Source organism: Chinchilla lanigera, unplaced genomic scaffold (genome assembly GCF_000276665.1).
Source record: "Chinchilla lanigera isolate Chin_1 unplaced genomic scaffold, ChiLan1.0 scaffold00043, whole genome shotgun sequence".
In the NCBI taxonomy this organism is placed as follows: Eukaryota; Metazoa; Chordata; class Mammalia; order Rodentia; family Chinchillidae; genus Chinchilla; species Chinchilla lanigera.
In genome coordinates this window covers 12,706,121-12,720,719 of record NW_004955444.1, presented here as the reverse complement: position 1 = coordinate 12,720,719, position 14,599 = coordinate 12,706,121, and the positions used below count along the sequence as shown (strand labels likewise).

The 14,599-nt window shown below is 40.0% G+C and overlaps 1 protein-coding gene across 1 annotated transcript in view; it reads left to right on the top strand.

Annotated features, from left to right (window-relative positions):
- The window catches only part of Adhfe1 (alcohol dehydrogenase, iron containing, 1), a gene marked incomplete in the record, with an annotated part of 38,703 nt that extends 24,387 nt beyond the window's left edge, over nt 1-14,316 (top strand). The window contains 4 exon segments of the mRNA XM_005392153.2: nt 2,903-2,981; nt 3,381-3,477; nt 6,135-6,292; nt 13,725-14,316. Coding sequence (XP_005392210.2) covers nt 2,903-2,981; nt 3,381-3,477; nt 6,135-6,292; nt 13,725-13,808 — 418 coding nt within the window.
- Nucleotides 14,317-14,599: the final 283 nt, after the last annotated feature.

The following is a 14,599-nucleotide window of genomic DNA, read 5'->3' as shown; positions in this document are numbered from 1 at the left end:
TTTTTTTTTTTTTGTCCTTTTTTTGAGGCAGGGTTTTACTCTACAGTTCAGGCTGGCCTTGAACTCACTTTGTAGCCCAGGCTGGCCTTGAACTCACAGCAATCCTCTTCCCTCAGTCTCCTGAGTCCTGGGATTACAGGCCTACACCCAGCTGGATTTTTTTATAACAGCCTTTTAAGCTATAATTCACATACTATACAATTCACTCATATAAAATGTCTAAATGGTTTTTAATATATACATAGAGTTCTACAATCATCAGTTTTAGGACATTTTTTACCCCCCAAAGAAATCTTGTACCCTTTATCTGCCACCCACCAACTTCCCCACCTCTCCCAATACTCAATGACTATTAATCTACTCTCTGTTTCTGTAGATTCCCCATTCTGAGCATTTCACTTAGTGAAATCCTGTAATATGTGGTCTTTTGTGTCTGACTTGCTTTACTTAGCATGATGTTTCCAAGGTTCATCCGTGCATCAAACTTCATTCCTTTTTTTTTTTTCCAAATAACATTTCATTGTATGGATATAGCAAATTTTACTTTGTCTTCATCAGCTGATGGGCGATTGAATTGTTTTAATTTTGGTCAATATAAACAATATTACTATGAACATTCCTATTCCAGTTTTTGTGTGCACTCGTTTTCAATTCTCTTATTCATGGACGTGGGATTGTCAATCATATGGTAATATGTGTTTAAATTTTTGACAGTACCAAACTCTTCCCCACAGTGTCTGTGCCATTTTATGGTTCACACCGGAAGTAGATGAAGATCTACTTTCCTCTATACCCTTCCCGCCTGGGTATAGAGTTTTAAAACCTCAAATGCAGGGGTTTCCCCCTAATCTCTCACAAAATGAGAAAGGATCTTTGTCAATCATCTAAAATTAATGTTTGATAAGAATTTTATTGGCATGCTGCATTAAAATTAAAAAACAAAGAACTTTGAGAATTAAGAGGGCTGGGGATATAGCTCAGCGGCACAGCGCCTACCTAGCAAACATGAGATTGTGAGTTCAATTCCTGGTACCAAAACAAAAAACAAAAAACAACCCCCCAAAAAAGAATTAAGAATTAAGCATAGGTCTTTCCTGGGGTGAATGCAATGAAATGGTAATCTTCAGACTCCGCTACTAATAGGAGCATACATTGGTACACTTTTCTGAAAAGCAAGTGAATAAAATGTACTCAGAACCTGAAAAATTCTTATACCCCTTACCCCAATAATTCACATCTAAGAATTTAGCCTAAAGAAATATCTATGAACCAGCCATGGCAGTATGCCTGTAATTCCAGCACACTGGGAAGCTGAGGCAAGAGAATCACAAGTTCAAGCCCAGCCTAGGCAAGTTAGCAAGACCTTGTCTCAAATTTTTTAAAAAACTGGAGATGTAGCTCAGTGTGAAAGGCACTGCAAAAAAAGAAAAGAGAAAAGAAAACTTCATGATATTATCAATGAGTTTCTTTATATAAATATTCAGTGTTATTTATACATGAAATTTTGTCCTTTTTTTTGGTACCAGGAATCAAACTCAGGACCTCAAGGTTGCCAGGCAGACGCTGTGCCACTAAGCTAAAACCCTGGCCCCTAACTGAAAAATTTGGATGCAACCTAAATTTCCAACAGTTAAAGGTTAACTAAATTACAGTATTTAAAGAATAAAAATAGGGTCATGAAAGATGTTTTAGAACAAATTTATATCAAAAAATATTTACAAAGAATGTTAAGTAACAAAAACAATGTATAAGACTATATATACAATATAATCATAAATTAAATATATACATTAAATGACTAGAAGGAAATAGGGTTATGTGTAATCTTTATTTTCAACAAAGAACACAAACAACTGCTAAAATAAAAACAATCCACCTAACATTTTGAGTATTGTTAGAGAGAAACCTTTGAAAACTACATGTACTAAACAATAATGATCTGAACCCAGCCAAGGTAAAGCACAATCCAACAACTCATAGAACCAATAGCCTTCCATTTATTTTTTCAAGGTTGTGCTGGGGCTCCTTTTCTTGTTAAATATTCATATAGTTCACCAAAATACTTCTTTGCATGAAATATAGCTCTTGCTGAAAAAGTCCAGAGTCATCCAATAACCCATGTTACAAGAACCGCTGACCATTTTACTTGTGCAAAACACTTTATTTTCAGTATATTACTTGTAAATATATTAACCTCATCACAATATTTATCTTCTGAATCCTCTATTAAATTATATTATCCTATTTGTTCACTAAGAATTCAAAGGGATATAAAGATTTTTTCAATAAAAACAAAAACCATCGGGCCTGGTGGCACACACCTATAATCCCAGCAACTCAGGAGCCTGGGGCAGGAGGATCACCACAAGTCCAAGTATAAATCCAGCCTGAACTACATAGCAAGACTTTGTCTCATTTTTAATTAATGAATTAAAAAAATAAAAACAAAAACCATTATGTCTTTTCTTGAGGACAACTAGATCTAAATAAATGCTTAAGGTAGAATTCAGGAAAATCAGTTAAACTAGAATGGATTACTATAGGATTTCGGGCTAGAATAATTTATTATGATTCAAATACCATTCATATATAACATTTGAAAAGATGTATCAATTCCTGGTGGTAATTACAGATCACTTACAAGTGCAGCTTACATGTCACTGAATAGCATATAGTTCTATGATCATTTGAATTTGAACATTTTAGAGCTCTTATTAGTGAATACACTCAACTTGAAGTGCATCATAGTGTGAATATCCTTATATCCAAGAAAACAGAACACGTAACTCCTTGAGGTACTGTCCCGAGACTGTGAAGGTCTCTCCCATAAATGGTATCTTTGTGTTATTGATTTGAATTCTGATGTCTGTATGTCAACAAAAAATATTTTTTTCTCTTCTAGCCATGGGATGTCTTACCCAATTTCAGGATTAGTGAAAACGTATAAAGCAAAGGACTACAATGTGGATCACCCACTAGTGGTAAAAAAATATACATATATTAATTAAATCTTATATACCTCGTAATTTCCATAGGTACATTTGTCAGTTTTTACCCCCAGTGCTGGGAATCAAACCCAGAGCCTTATATACATTAGGCAAATACTCTACCACTGAATTACAGCCCCAGCCCACAGTTGCTAATTTTTGTGCCAGGCATGGCAGTTCATTCCTGTAATCCTAGCACTCGGGGGCTGAGGCAGGAGAATCACTGTGAGTTCTAGGCTAGCCTTGGTGACATAGCAAATTCAGGGCCAGCCGGAACTGCACAGCAAGACCCTGTCTCAAAAAAAAAATTTTTTTTAGACTAGCTGACTATAGGATGAAGTAATATCACAGTATTCAGGAGGAAAACCAGCTTTGCTATGTTTCTCTCCCCAGCCCCATGGCCTTTCTGTGGTGCTCACATCCCCAGCGGTGTTCACATTCACAGCAAAGATGTTTCCAGAACGACACCTGGAGACAGCAGAAATACTGGGTATGAATCATTACTTGGAAATCTGTGACTCACACAGGTGGAGTGTTTGCTATGATTGTTTCCTGAAAATAACCATAAGGATTATTACCAAAAAATGTTCCTGTGGGTAACCCAATGATAACATGTCAGTGAATTGCCCAAAGCCCTAGCTAATTCTAAAATACCGTAATTGTATGTTTTTAAGAGTCAGTTAATGAAACAGAACCAAATGTTGATTCTATTAAATTTTTGGCAATACTATTTTCTCTGCTTGTATCTCCAAAGAAATTATAACTCCGTGTATACTGTTAATGTATTCAGGCAGAAAAAGTAAATTCACAGCCATAGAGAATCTGAACAAGAATTTTTATTTTTAAAAAATATCCCAAATGAGCACCCTGTCTGCCATACTGTAAAATAAATACTGCCTATAGTAAGATGCAGTGCCTTTTGAGTCTTCCCAGAAATAAAATTACCTTCCAGGTAGCTGTAGTGGGAGGTAAAATGTTGGTGTTTCTCTGAAATGAGAATTTTTTTTGAGTAGACTTGGATATTTAATTAATTTGCAAAACATCTTATTCCCTAACTGTGCTCAGGGTACGAAGGGAAAGCCTCAAAAGAAAACTATTATGCTCTTCTAGCTCCCGTGGTTGGAGAGGATATTTCCGAGGAGGTAGGGATGGCCACAGCCCTGTCCGCACTGATTCTCTTCGGCTTTGCCTTCCTGCCCGCTATTTGCGCAACAGCGCGCCTGGTCCAGGTGCTGGGCCTGGAATGCTAATGTCGGAGTTCAGCAGCGAACGAGCTCAACTTGAGTTCCCAGCGTTTGCTGCCGCTTACTGCAGCTAGGATCTTGTGCCCCTTTTTCCTTTTGGAGGGGGAGATGTCCTTCAGCCTTATTTTGGGATGCAGTTGCCATTGTAAATATGCACACTATGTAAATGGGGATGGGAGGGGCAAATCTTGGACTACGTTATGGAAAATGGGGGAAAAATCGTATATAACTTCCATAAAGTCTGCATTCCAGGCAGCCATCGACATTCCTAAGAAAGCAGTTCTTCTGTTAGAGAAAATCCAAGCTGGAAGAATCAACCAATTCTTTCCATGTGTAGGAAATGTTAATGTTATGTCATATTTCATCATTAAATACAGTATTTTAATTCTCTGTGTAAGCTTAGATTTTCTTAGCTTTGGGCCAATAAGTTCTCTTCCCTATCTTTTTTTTTTTCCTACAAATACTTCATAGGAAAACCTAGAGGTTCTGATGGTGTGTTTTATGGCAGCCATCCCAGGATCATTAAAACATCATAAACCCTATATTTTTGTGTCATCTTCCCATCTAATACATATTTTTCCTGGTGCTGGGCAACATAGACTCGTCAGGCAAGGTTTACCTTCATCCAGCTGCTCTCCAGCTGGCCTTCTATCTGGTTCTCTTTATACTGTTTCTCCTGGATTACTGAAACAGTTCTCACTGTCATAGAAAGGAAAGCTTAAAACCAATTTAAACAAGTGCCCGAGGATGGAGGGGACCTGTGTGTTCAGTTCTTGTCTGGTGGCATTTTGAGAAGACTTCATACAGTGCATTCCGTTTGCAGAATGCTTTGCTTCTTGACATGAAGGTGTCCCCTCACATAAATGGGGAATAAGGTGGGTGCTGGGAGTTGGGAAATAAGCTCCTTTCTTCTGGGGATTTTCTGCCTGTGGACAGAACTCAATGACTCTTCCAGATTGACATGTCCATGATTATATGTATTAATTATTACATCAATATTCTGCCTTAAAAATCTCTAAACCATGGCAACTTTCATCTCTCTTCACCTTTATCGTTGTTATCTACACATGAAACACTGTTTGCTGAAAGTCTTGGCATCTTGGCATTGTAATATTTATTGAAAGGCACCTTCTCTGCCTAGGGCAACAGTACAAAATAAAACTTTATAGGTAGAAGGAGGAAATATTTCCTTCTCTGGTCACACATAGACCATTTCTTGGCCATACTTTCTTTCTTTCTTTTTGGTTATAAAGTGGGAGTTCTTTAACCTGGTCTCACAAGGTGTTTGCAAAGGGCTTATCTTTTTCTAAAATGTTACTGTGAGAAAAGACGTTGTACGTGCGCACCTCTAGATGTCAGCAAATTCCAAGGCTTGAAAATAACATAGCTGGGTTTCTCTTACAGAAGCTCCTTCCTCCTCATCCCAACACCAGCCTTCTTTCCTGATCTCCTGTCTGCACCTCTTTTTTTGGTCTTCCTCCTGCTCCTCCTGCTCCTCCTCCTCGTCCTCCTCCTCTTCCCCCGCTTCTTGTTCCTCTTCACTGCCACACAAGGGGTGACCAGATAGGAAGTAGAAGTCTCTTGGAAATGTGGGAAAAGTTAACTGGCCCAGCCAGCTTCTCTTGTGGAAGCTCTTGGTTCCTCAGTCTGACCTTGCTGAAGTGTCTTCTCTGCGGTCTTCTATGGAGCTCACCATGGACCATTAGGCCAGGATGGTGACAGGATGGTGCAGGGGAGGCACCGTGGTGGCCTCATACTTGGCATTTGAAGATGGCAGTGAGTACGCATTGTGTATGTGCTGATCCTGAACGACACCCAGAGCCTGCATCTTTTCCCTCTTTCTGTCTGTCTGTCTGTCTCTCTCTCTCTGATATATATATATATTATACTTTATGTCTTCTAGGAGCTGACACCCGCACTACCAAGATCCAAGATGCTGGGCCTGTGTTGGCAGACACGCTCCGGAAATTCCTATTTGATCTAAACGTTGACGATGGCCTGGCTGCCATTGGCTACTCCAAGGCAGACATCCCCGCATTAGTGAAAGGAACACTACCCCAGGTAAGAGGTGCAGAGCAGTCCTCACGCCCGCTAAGAAGCACAGAATTTCCACGGGGGGTGTGTTAGAGAGAATGAAACCCCAGGGGTCCTCTAGTCTCTTCCACATCACACAGTAGTTCTCTTCCTGGGAGAAATGGGCCCAGGCTCCTTTGGCTTTATGTCTTTCCATAAAACTGTGGTTGAAGTGAAGCTGTTATGGAAGCAATGAAAGGATTCTTTATGAGAATTAAAGACAAAAAGAACCCAACTGATCTTAAACTATGTCAAATTTCCCTTTTCCCCATTTCTGCTCTTTTAAAGGTCCCCTATAAAGCCCTGCAAAGCTATTCCAAAAAGACCACTAATAGTATTTTCCATTACAGAGAATTATAAGTTCCTACTATTTTGCGGCGAACAGGCATAGTCTTTAAATTAAAATTATTAAAATTGCTTTCGAATGAATTTGGGACATTGGATATTTTATATATGTGTCCCTCTGGGTCTTCTTTCATTTAATGTTGCTAAAGAGTGTAAGTTGAATGTGCTGCTATGCTTAATTAACTTGGTAGAATCACAACAGTTGTCAAGTCTCCTCACCCGTGAAGGAAGGCTCTGTGGATCTGTTGAGCCAGTGTGTCAGATCCTAAAGGTTCAGATCCAGTTCCTCGCACTTCACCATGGTTCAGCACCATAAGTACTGCTTGCTGGACCACACCACAGTCACCACAGCCAGGATGCCCCTTTAGCCCGCTTGGTCAGTATGGGGAAGGTGAGGACCACTTCAGCATTACGGGGCCCCTCTTCCCAAAGTTAAGGCATCCATGGCTGTCTCCTTGATATAGCTAGCAGCTATAATATCTACTCACACAGCATTCTGCTGACCACAAATAGCAGTACTTTTTCCTCACCCCACTCCACATAACCAAGGGCATCTAACAAGCTGCTTCTTCCTCATTTCATCAGTGTTTAGAATGTTGACAGCCTCACCCACCACCTAAGATAATGTTTGTGTAGATTGGGTTCACGGGCTTCTGTACCCACAGGATCCAAGTAGGCAGTAGCAGTGAACAATACAGTAAGACAATAGGAGGGAAGGGAGGGCAGGAGGAAATAAAACGAACTAGCTACTCACTGGTCCAATTATTAAATACAGGAGGACCAAAAGTTGCACATTTTTGATAATTTTTATAAGATGATATAACAGGAAATATAAAAATGACAATTTTATCACATTTATTCAATACAAGAATCAACAATACAAGAATTTATTCAATACAAGAATCACATTTAGGGGCTGGGAATTTAGCTCAGCGGCAAAAGCGCCTGCCTGGCATGTGCAAGGTCGTGAGTTCGGTTCCCGGTACCAGAGAAAAACCAAAAAAAATCACATTTATTCAATACAAGAATCGAAACTGCCAGAGTGATGCTTGGACAGGCAGTACCTAAACAAGTGTGCTGCCTGAGTGACGCTTGGGGTAAACTGTTAAGTGGTCAAGATGTGTTATGTACCTGAACCAACTCCCCATGATGAATGTAATTTTTATTACAATAAAAATTTTTAAATTTAAAAATATAGACAGCAATAAAAAAAATTTTTGAATTTAAAAATTTTTAAATTTAAAAATATAGACAGCAACAGCACGTGGCGGGGAGCTCGGTGAACTAGGAAGCACGTGACCCATCTAATTGCATGAGCAGCTATTCATCTAAATTTCTTATCACCAAAGAGAAATTCAGTTCTTCCTATAGGTAGAATGACCATCTTTTAAGAAAAATTAGCAATTTAGATGCTTCTGTTGAATTTGCCCAGTTACCCAACGTACAAATAAAATGTGCCCCATGCACCACCCATTTTCTTGATTTAGATTTAGGCCCAGTGAATCCAGTTGCATCTAAAAATATAAAGGAATGAGAAACAGAAGAGTCTCAGAGTACGGCATAGCCCCTGCATCTACCACAAACCTTTATTTTAATCCTTAAGTCCAAGAGACTAAAGAGAAAAAAACCCTATCATTTATTTTATCCAGACCTACGAGAGTATGAGTTCTATGTGGGCAAGACTTTGCTTTGCTCACCCATCCTCTCCTGCACTCAGTACAGGCTAGTAAGTATGTTACATCAACACGTATTTGCAGCCCTCTCCACCTAAATCCTCTGTCCATGTGAGCCTAATGACAGGATGGTGAAAATTTTTCAAGATTGTTCCTTAGACAACTAGAACCACCCAGAGATGGAGGACCTATAAAGCCCGTCCAGAAACACCACAGACCTGTGGTCACCACAGTTTTAATTTGGCTTCTGGCTTTACACCATAGTTTCAGTGATACTATCCATTCGGCAAAGAGCCCTCTGAAAAGTCTGCTCATAAATCCAAGGAAAAATGCTCAGGAGTATATATTTGTCACCTTCCAAGAACGGCATCCATGATTTTCAGAAGAAACTGTATGATATTCTTAGTCATTTAATTGCTGGTGGTGTGCCATGCATGACCCAGCTATCAGCACACACTGGCAAATGTTTACTGTTCTAGTTCTGCTGTGCTCAAATGTTCACTTTCAAACTCTATTCCAAAAAGGAGAAATCCAAACTAATATTAGAGACCATCCACTAAAATAGCAAGTTAATTAAGTATCATTCTGAATACCTCCACGTACATGTCATGGTGGAAAATCACAGGAGCAAAACCTTAATTAGACAAAATAAATTTCCTAGTTTCAAAAACGATGAGAAGTAGAGGCAAACTTTTGAACATTAAATCATGTCATAAAGTAGGAACCCACATTTTCCTCAGGCCTTATTCATGAAGTGTCCCAAGGCATACACTTTTTCCCTTTGGCCATGTGTTCATGGTTAAGAAAAACATAGTTAATTTTATTAACCAGGACTAGCTCTATTTTGAAGTTGATGTGACTGAGATATGTATATTCATAGATTCCTAGGTCCTTGGGGGCAAGCTTAGAAATACGCTTCTCTATTCTGTAGTTGAAGAACTACTATAGGGGTTTTTGTTTTGTTTTTTGGCAGCAGTGAATATTTTGCAGGAATGCCATGGCAATTTCAGAATTTTACACATATGGGTGACTAATCTTCAGTTATTAACATTCCGGGACCTACGGTAGTGAGAAGGATACATTGGTTTCTGCAGAGAACATTGCTAGAAAGGTTATTTCGTACAGTTAATGTTTGAGAAAGGTTCTTTTATGTGCAGCTACCAGGAATCGGTTTTCTCTGGAAGAAACAACCAGGCCAGTATTCTTGACCAAACACCACAGCCCATACTGCTGACAACAAATAGCACTTCTGTGTACCGAGACTTCCAACTGCCATAGCCAGGCCGTAAGGGGAAGGGGCAAGAATAAATTAATCTTCCGAACTGGATTTCTGAAACCTCTGGAAAGAAACATTTACATTCCAAGTCAAAACATTTCATTACTGAGCAGAGCCGTCTACCCAAATGAGCACTTCCACTCCCTGGTAGACAGGCCAGCTGAAACGTTGTTATTTTATGAATGTGCTAAAAGTAGAAGTCTGAATTTATTTCAACGCTCATGTTAATCAGTTTTCTTTGGTTTTACATGTCTATAAATAATAGCACATTACTTAACAGGTCTTCATTCTGAGAGTTTAGCTTTTCTGTGACACGGCTAGCTAAATATCACAAATTTAACCTCTTTAATCAGTCACTGGGGGTTTGAAAAGTGAAAGAGAAACTCATCTCAGGTTTGGCCTCAGGTACTTCTGAGAGTCCTGAACTGCATCACCAGGGATAAACAGGATCAGGTCAAGGGCCCTTGAGCCAATCAGATAAGACTCCTTCTCATTAGAAGAGAACGGCGTAAAGATCATTATCATCACCTGTGGCCATGCTCGTGACCTTTCCACAAATATGTGCGTGTCTGTGTGTGTGTGACCATGATCAGGTCTCTCTGCCCTGCTATGGATTTTCAAAGGTCGGAAGGGATTTTGTAAAGAATCTGCTGGGACATCTTATTTACCTTTGCCTCACCATATTCATTGGTACAGTCCCCTGCCATCTCCTAAATGGGCATCTATCCATCCTTAGTGTTTTACTTGCTTATTTACTTGCTGAGACTTTGAGCCTTACTGTGTTGCCCAGCCTGTTCTTGACCTCCTGGGCTCAAGCCATCCTCCTGTCTCAGCCTCCCGAGTAACTGGGACAACATGGATGTGCCACCATACGTAGTTTAGTTAATTTGTTAATTATAGTAAAATATATACAACATAAGATTTATCATTTTAACTATTTTTATGTGTACAATCTAGTGCTAGTAAATATATTCACAGTGTCATACAGCTGTCACCACTACCCATTTCCAGAATTTTGTAAAATCATCCCAAAGAGCTCCACTTTAACTCCCCATTCTGCCCTTCTCTTGGTTATCCTGATAGCCCCGGGTAACCTCTATTCTACTTTCTGTCTCTGAACTTGCCAGTCCTAGGTACCTCATATAAGTGGAATCACAGTAACTGTCCTTTTGTGACTGGTTTATTTTACTTACAATAATGTCTTCAGTGTTTATCCCTACTGTAGTAGTGTTGGAGTCACATTCCCATTTATGGCTGAACAGAGTTTTATTGTATGGACACACTACACTTTGCTTATTCATTTATATGTTAGTGGCCCCTTGGATTGTTTCTATCTTTTGACTATTAAGAATAATTGTGCTATGAACATTGGCATGCAAGCATTTTTTTTTTGATTCCCTGTTTTTAATGTTAGAGCGTATGGTAATGGAAATGTTAGATCGTATGGTAATGGAAATGTTAGATCAGATGGTAATTCTATGCTTAATATTTTGAGGAGCTGGTAAACTTTTTCCATAGTGACTGTACCATTTTACAGTTCCATTAATGCACAAGGCTCCAATTTCCATTTTTTAATAATAGCTCTCCTAATGGGATGTGAAGTGACATCTAGTTGAGGCTTTGATTTGCATTTTCCCAATGAGTAATAATATTGAATGTCTTGTCATGTACTTCTTGGCTATTTATAAATTTTCTTTGGAGAAATAGCTATTCAAATCCTTTGCTCTGAGTTATTTGGAGTTTGTTGTTGTTATTGTTGTTGAATTGTACAAATAATTTTCATATTATGGCTATTAATCTCCTACCAGGTATATGATTTGCACATATCCCATTATGTGAGTTGTTTTCATTCTCTTGCTATTGTCTTTTGGTGCATAAAAATCTTTAATTTTGATCTAGCCCAGGTTGTCTGTTCCCTTCCTACCTGTGCTTTTGGTGTTATTATTATCAGGAATGATAATAATGACATTGTCAGTTCAGTGACATGAAGATTTTCCCCATGTGTTCATTTAAGAGTTTTAGGACTTAATACTCTTATACTTAGGGCTTCATCTTTTTTGAGTTAGTTTTTTTTAATGTGTCCTTCATCTCATTCTTCTTTTTACTTGACAGATTCTTTTTTTTAATTTTATTTATTTATTTTATTCTTATTTATTTGTTGTTATTGTTGTTTGAGATAGGGTCTCGCTATGCACTTCAGGATGGTCTTGAATTCACTAGCCTAAGCTGGCCTCAAGCTCACTGTGATCCTCCTGCCTCAGCTTCCAGAGTGTTGGGATAATAGGCCCCACCACACCCGGCTTACCTTACTGATTCTAATTGAGATTTACCAGACACCATTGTATGAGATGTACTGTGGAGAAAAAAAAAAAAAAAAAAACAAAAAAAAAACCCTTTCCTCTCTTTTGGAACCTTGGTTCTAGTGAAAGGAGATGGACAATAAACATCTATTTTTAAAAAGACAAGTGAGGACCGCAGATATAGCTCAGTGGCACAAGCGCCTGCCTGGCAACTGCGAGGTCGTGAGATCGATTCCCCGTGCCAAAAAAATAAAAATAAAAAGACAAATGAAATCGTTGCAGGTAATGATTAATAGCATGAAGAAGAATCTGGGCACTGAGACAGAGAATAATCCTGGGACAGCCGCGGAAAGCGCTCCGGGAAAGTCTTTAGGGAGAAGTCCTCTGCCTGGACGTGGTACCGTGTGAAGGACGGGCGAGGCTTCCAGGGTGCGCAGAGGGGAAAGGCATAAAATTTGAAAGAGACGGTGGAACCGAATGGGATGAGAGAAGAGAGCTGCGGCGGAAAGCAGGGCCGGATCAGGGCGGCGGCAGAGGTCTTGATTTTGTTCTAACTGTAATACAAGATCCGGGAGCCCAAGCCCGGAGTGAGCAGATTTCTGCGGGGCAGCGGGGTTGCTGCCGACCTCTAGAGGGCGAGAGCGGAGCAAAAGCCGAAACAGGCAATGCGGGAAGCAGGGTTTGGAGGGTATCTCAGACACCGGCGCAGGGTGGCGGAGCAAGCAGAGGTGAGAAGAGCGGGGATGAGGAACTCACTTTGGAGGAGGGTCTGGCAGACTTGCTGATGGGTTGGACTTGCAGAATGGGGGACAGGGAACTCGAGAGTAGCCCTAGATTTTTGTCTGAGCTCCTGGGGTCGTTTCTGACCTGAAAACGAGAGGAGCGGGCAGAGTCAGAGTTCCATTTGTACGTGTGACCTTGAGATACCGGTGTCTCCCTGCCCGGCCCCTTCATTAACTCAGCAGCTAAGCGGCAAGCACATATGTACTGTGCGCCAAGCACTCTAATTCTGTCCTCCTGACTCTCCCTGTTTACCAGGCACACTGCAAGCATGCCTGGGAAAGTGCCGCCCCCGGAACGGCACCTTCTTGATTAGGCTACCGCGCGACCTTCAGGTCTTCTAGCCCCCTGCCCCAGAAGGATGAGAGCCGCTGGATAAATAGCCATGGGATGTGCGGGCTGTCTTCACTGACTTGACTCAGCAATTTTGAAGAAATTAAGCCAATCACTGACCTTGTTTCTACTAAGTAGGAAGAAATAAAGCCTTGGTTAATGGGAGGGGAGGTTGCTTCATGTAGCTTGATAGCTCATGTCTACAGAAGTCCTTTCAAATACACCTTAAGCTGCAAAAATGCTCTTGGGTGTCAGGACAGTCAGTTGCGTTTTCCTTATGCTCACTGCCTGGAGGCGGGCTGTCTGCGCTCAGAACGGACAGAGGCTGTTGAAGGCATTTTCCCAGCAGCTGATTCGGTTCTGTCTATTGGTCAGAAGGATATTGTCAGCGAGGAGGTCCGAGGCAATGACTTTTGAAAGCTTCATGGGAAAGAGACACTACTTGATAAACCTCGGAGTTTGGAATTAGGTAACACAAAGCATACAAGAAATACGATTTTTAAAGATATGGCCATTGTCAAGTTGTTGTTACATTTTTTTTTTTTTTTTTTTTTTTTTTTTTTTTTTTTTACTGTTGCCGGGAACCGAACTCACGACCTTGCGCTTGCCAGGCAGGCGCTTTGCCGCTGAGCTAAATCCCCAGCCCCTACCTACTACCTTTTACAAACAGTTTTTTGCAAGCTCTGGGTAATGACATTTTTTTACTGTTTCAGGAGCGGGTCACCAAGCTTGCGCCCCGCCCCCAGTCAGAAGAGGATCTGTCTGCGCTGTTTGAAGCTTCAATGAAATTGTATTAATTGCCGTTTTAACTGAAATAATTACCATTGGCCTTTGTAATTCTGAGGAAAAAGGTGATCTGGCTAGAGCTCTGTCTGTTCAAACCTCCACACACAACTTTCCTGTTACTAGTTTGGGTGAGATACAGATTTAGCCTGTAAGAGTTTCCCTGGTGTTCTGAGTCAAGTTATTTCCATAAAATGGGCCAGACAAATGCCCACTATGTCAGACCCATGGGCCAGATGCCAGGGGCCGGTGTTCCTCCACCAGATCCCACAGAATACACTGCCTCTGCTCCGTGTGTATCAAATGGGCAAAAACCTAGTATCCGTCAAATACGTGAATGTTCATATTCTACACCCAATAACTGCATGTCTGGAAATTTATCTTACAGAAGTACTAGCATAAGTATGTAAAGAAACATGACAAGGAGTTTCTGGCAGAACTTTTTCAAATAATAAAAATCAAAACAACCTAAATATTCAGTAATAGTATTTGGATAAATAAATGAGAATATATTAAACAGTGGCTTACTGTGGTGTCATTAGTAAAGATGAAATAAGTGTTGGAAATACATCAATTGTATAATGGATGTTGGCCAAAAATGTTGCAGAAAATTGTATGTTAATATGGTCTGATTTTTACTTTTTCTCCTATATATACATATATGTCTACATATAGAAAAGAAAGGTGCCCATCAAAATATTAAAAGTTATCACTGGAGAGATAGAATTTGGAGTTTGTAGAGTTAAGAGAAAATGTTCACTTTGAATTTTGTACTTTTACTTTATATTTTGTAAATGTGTATCAT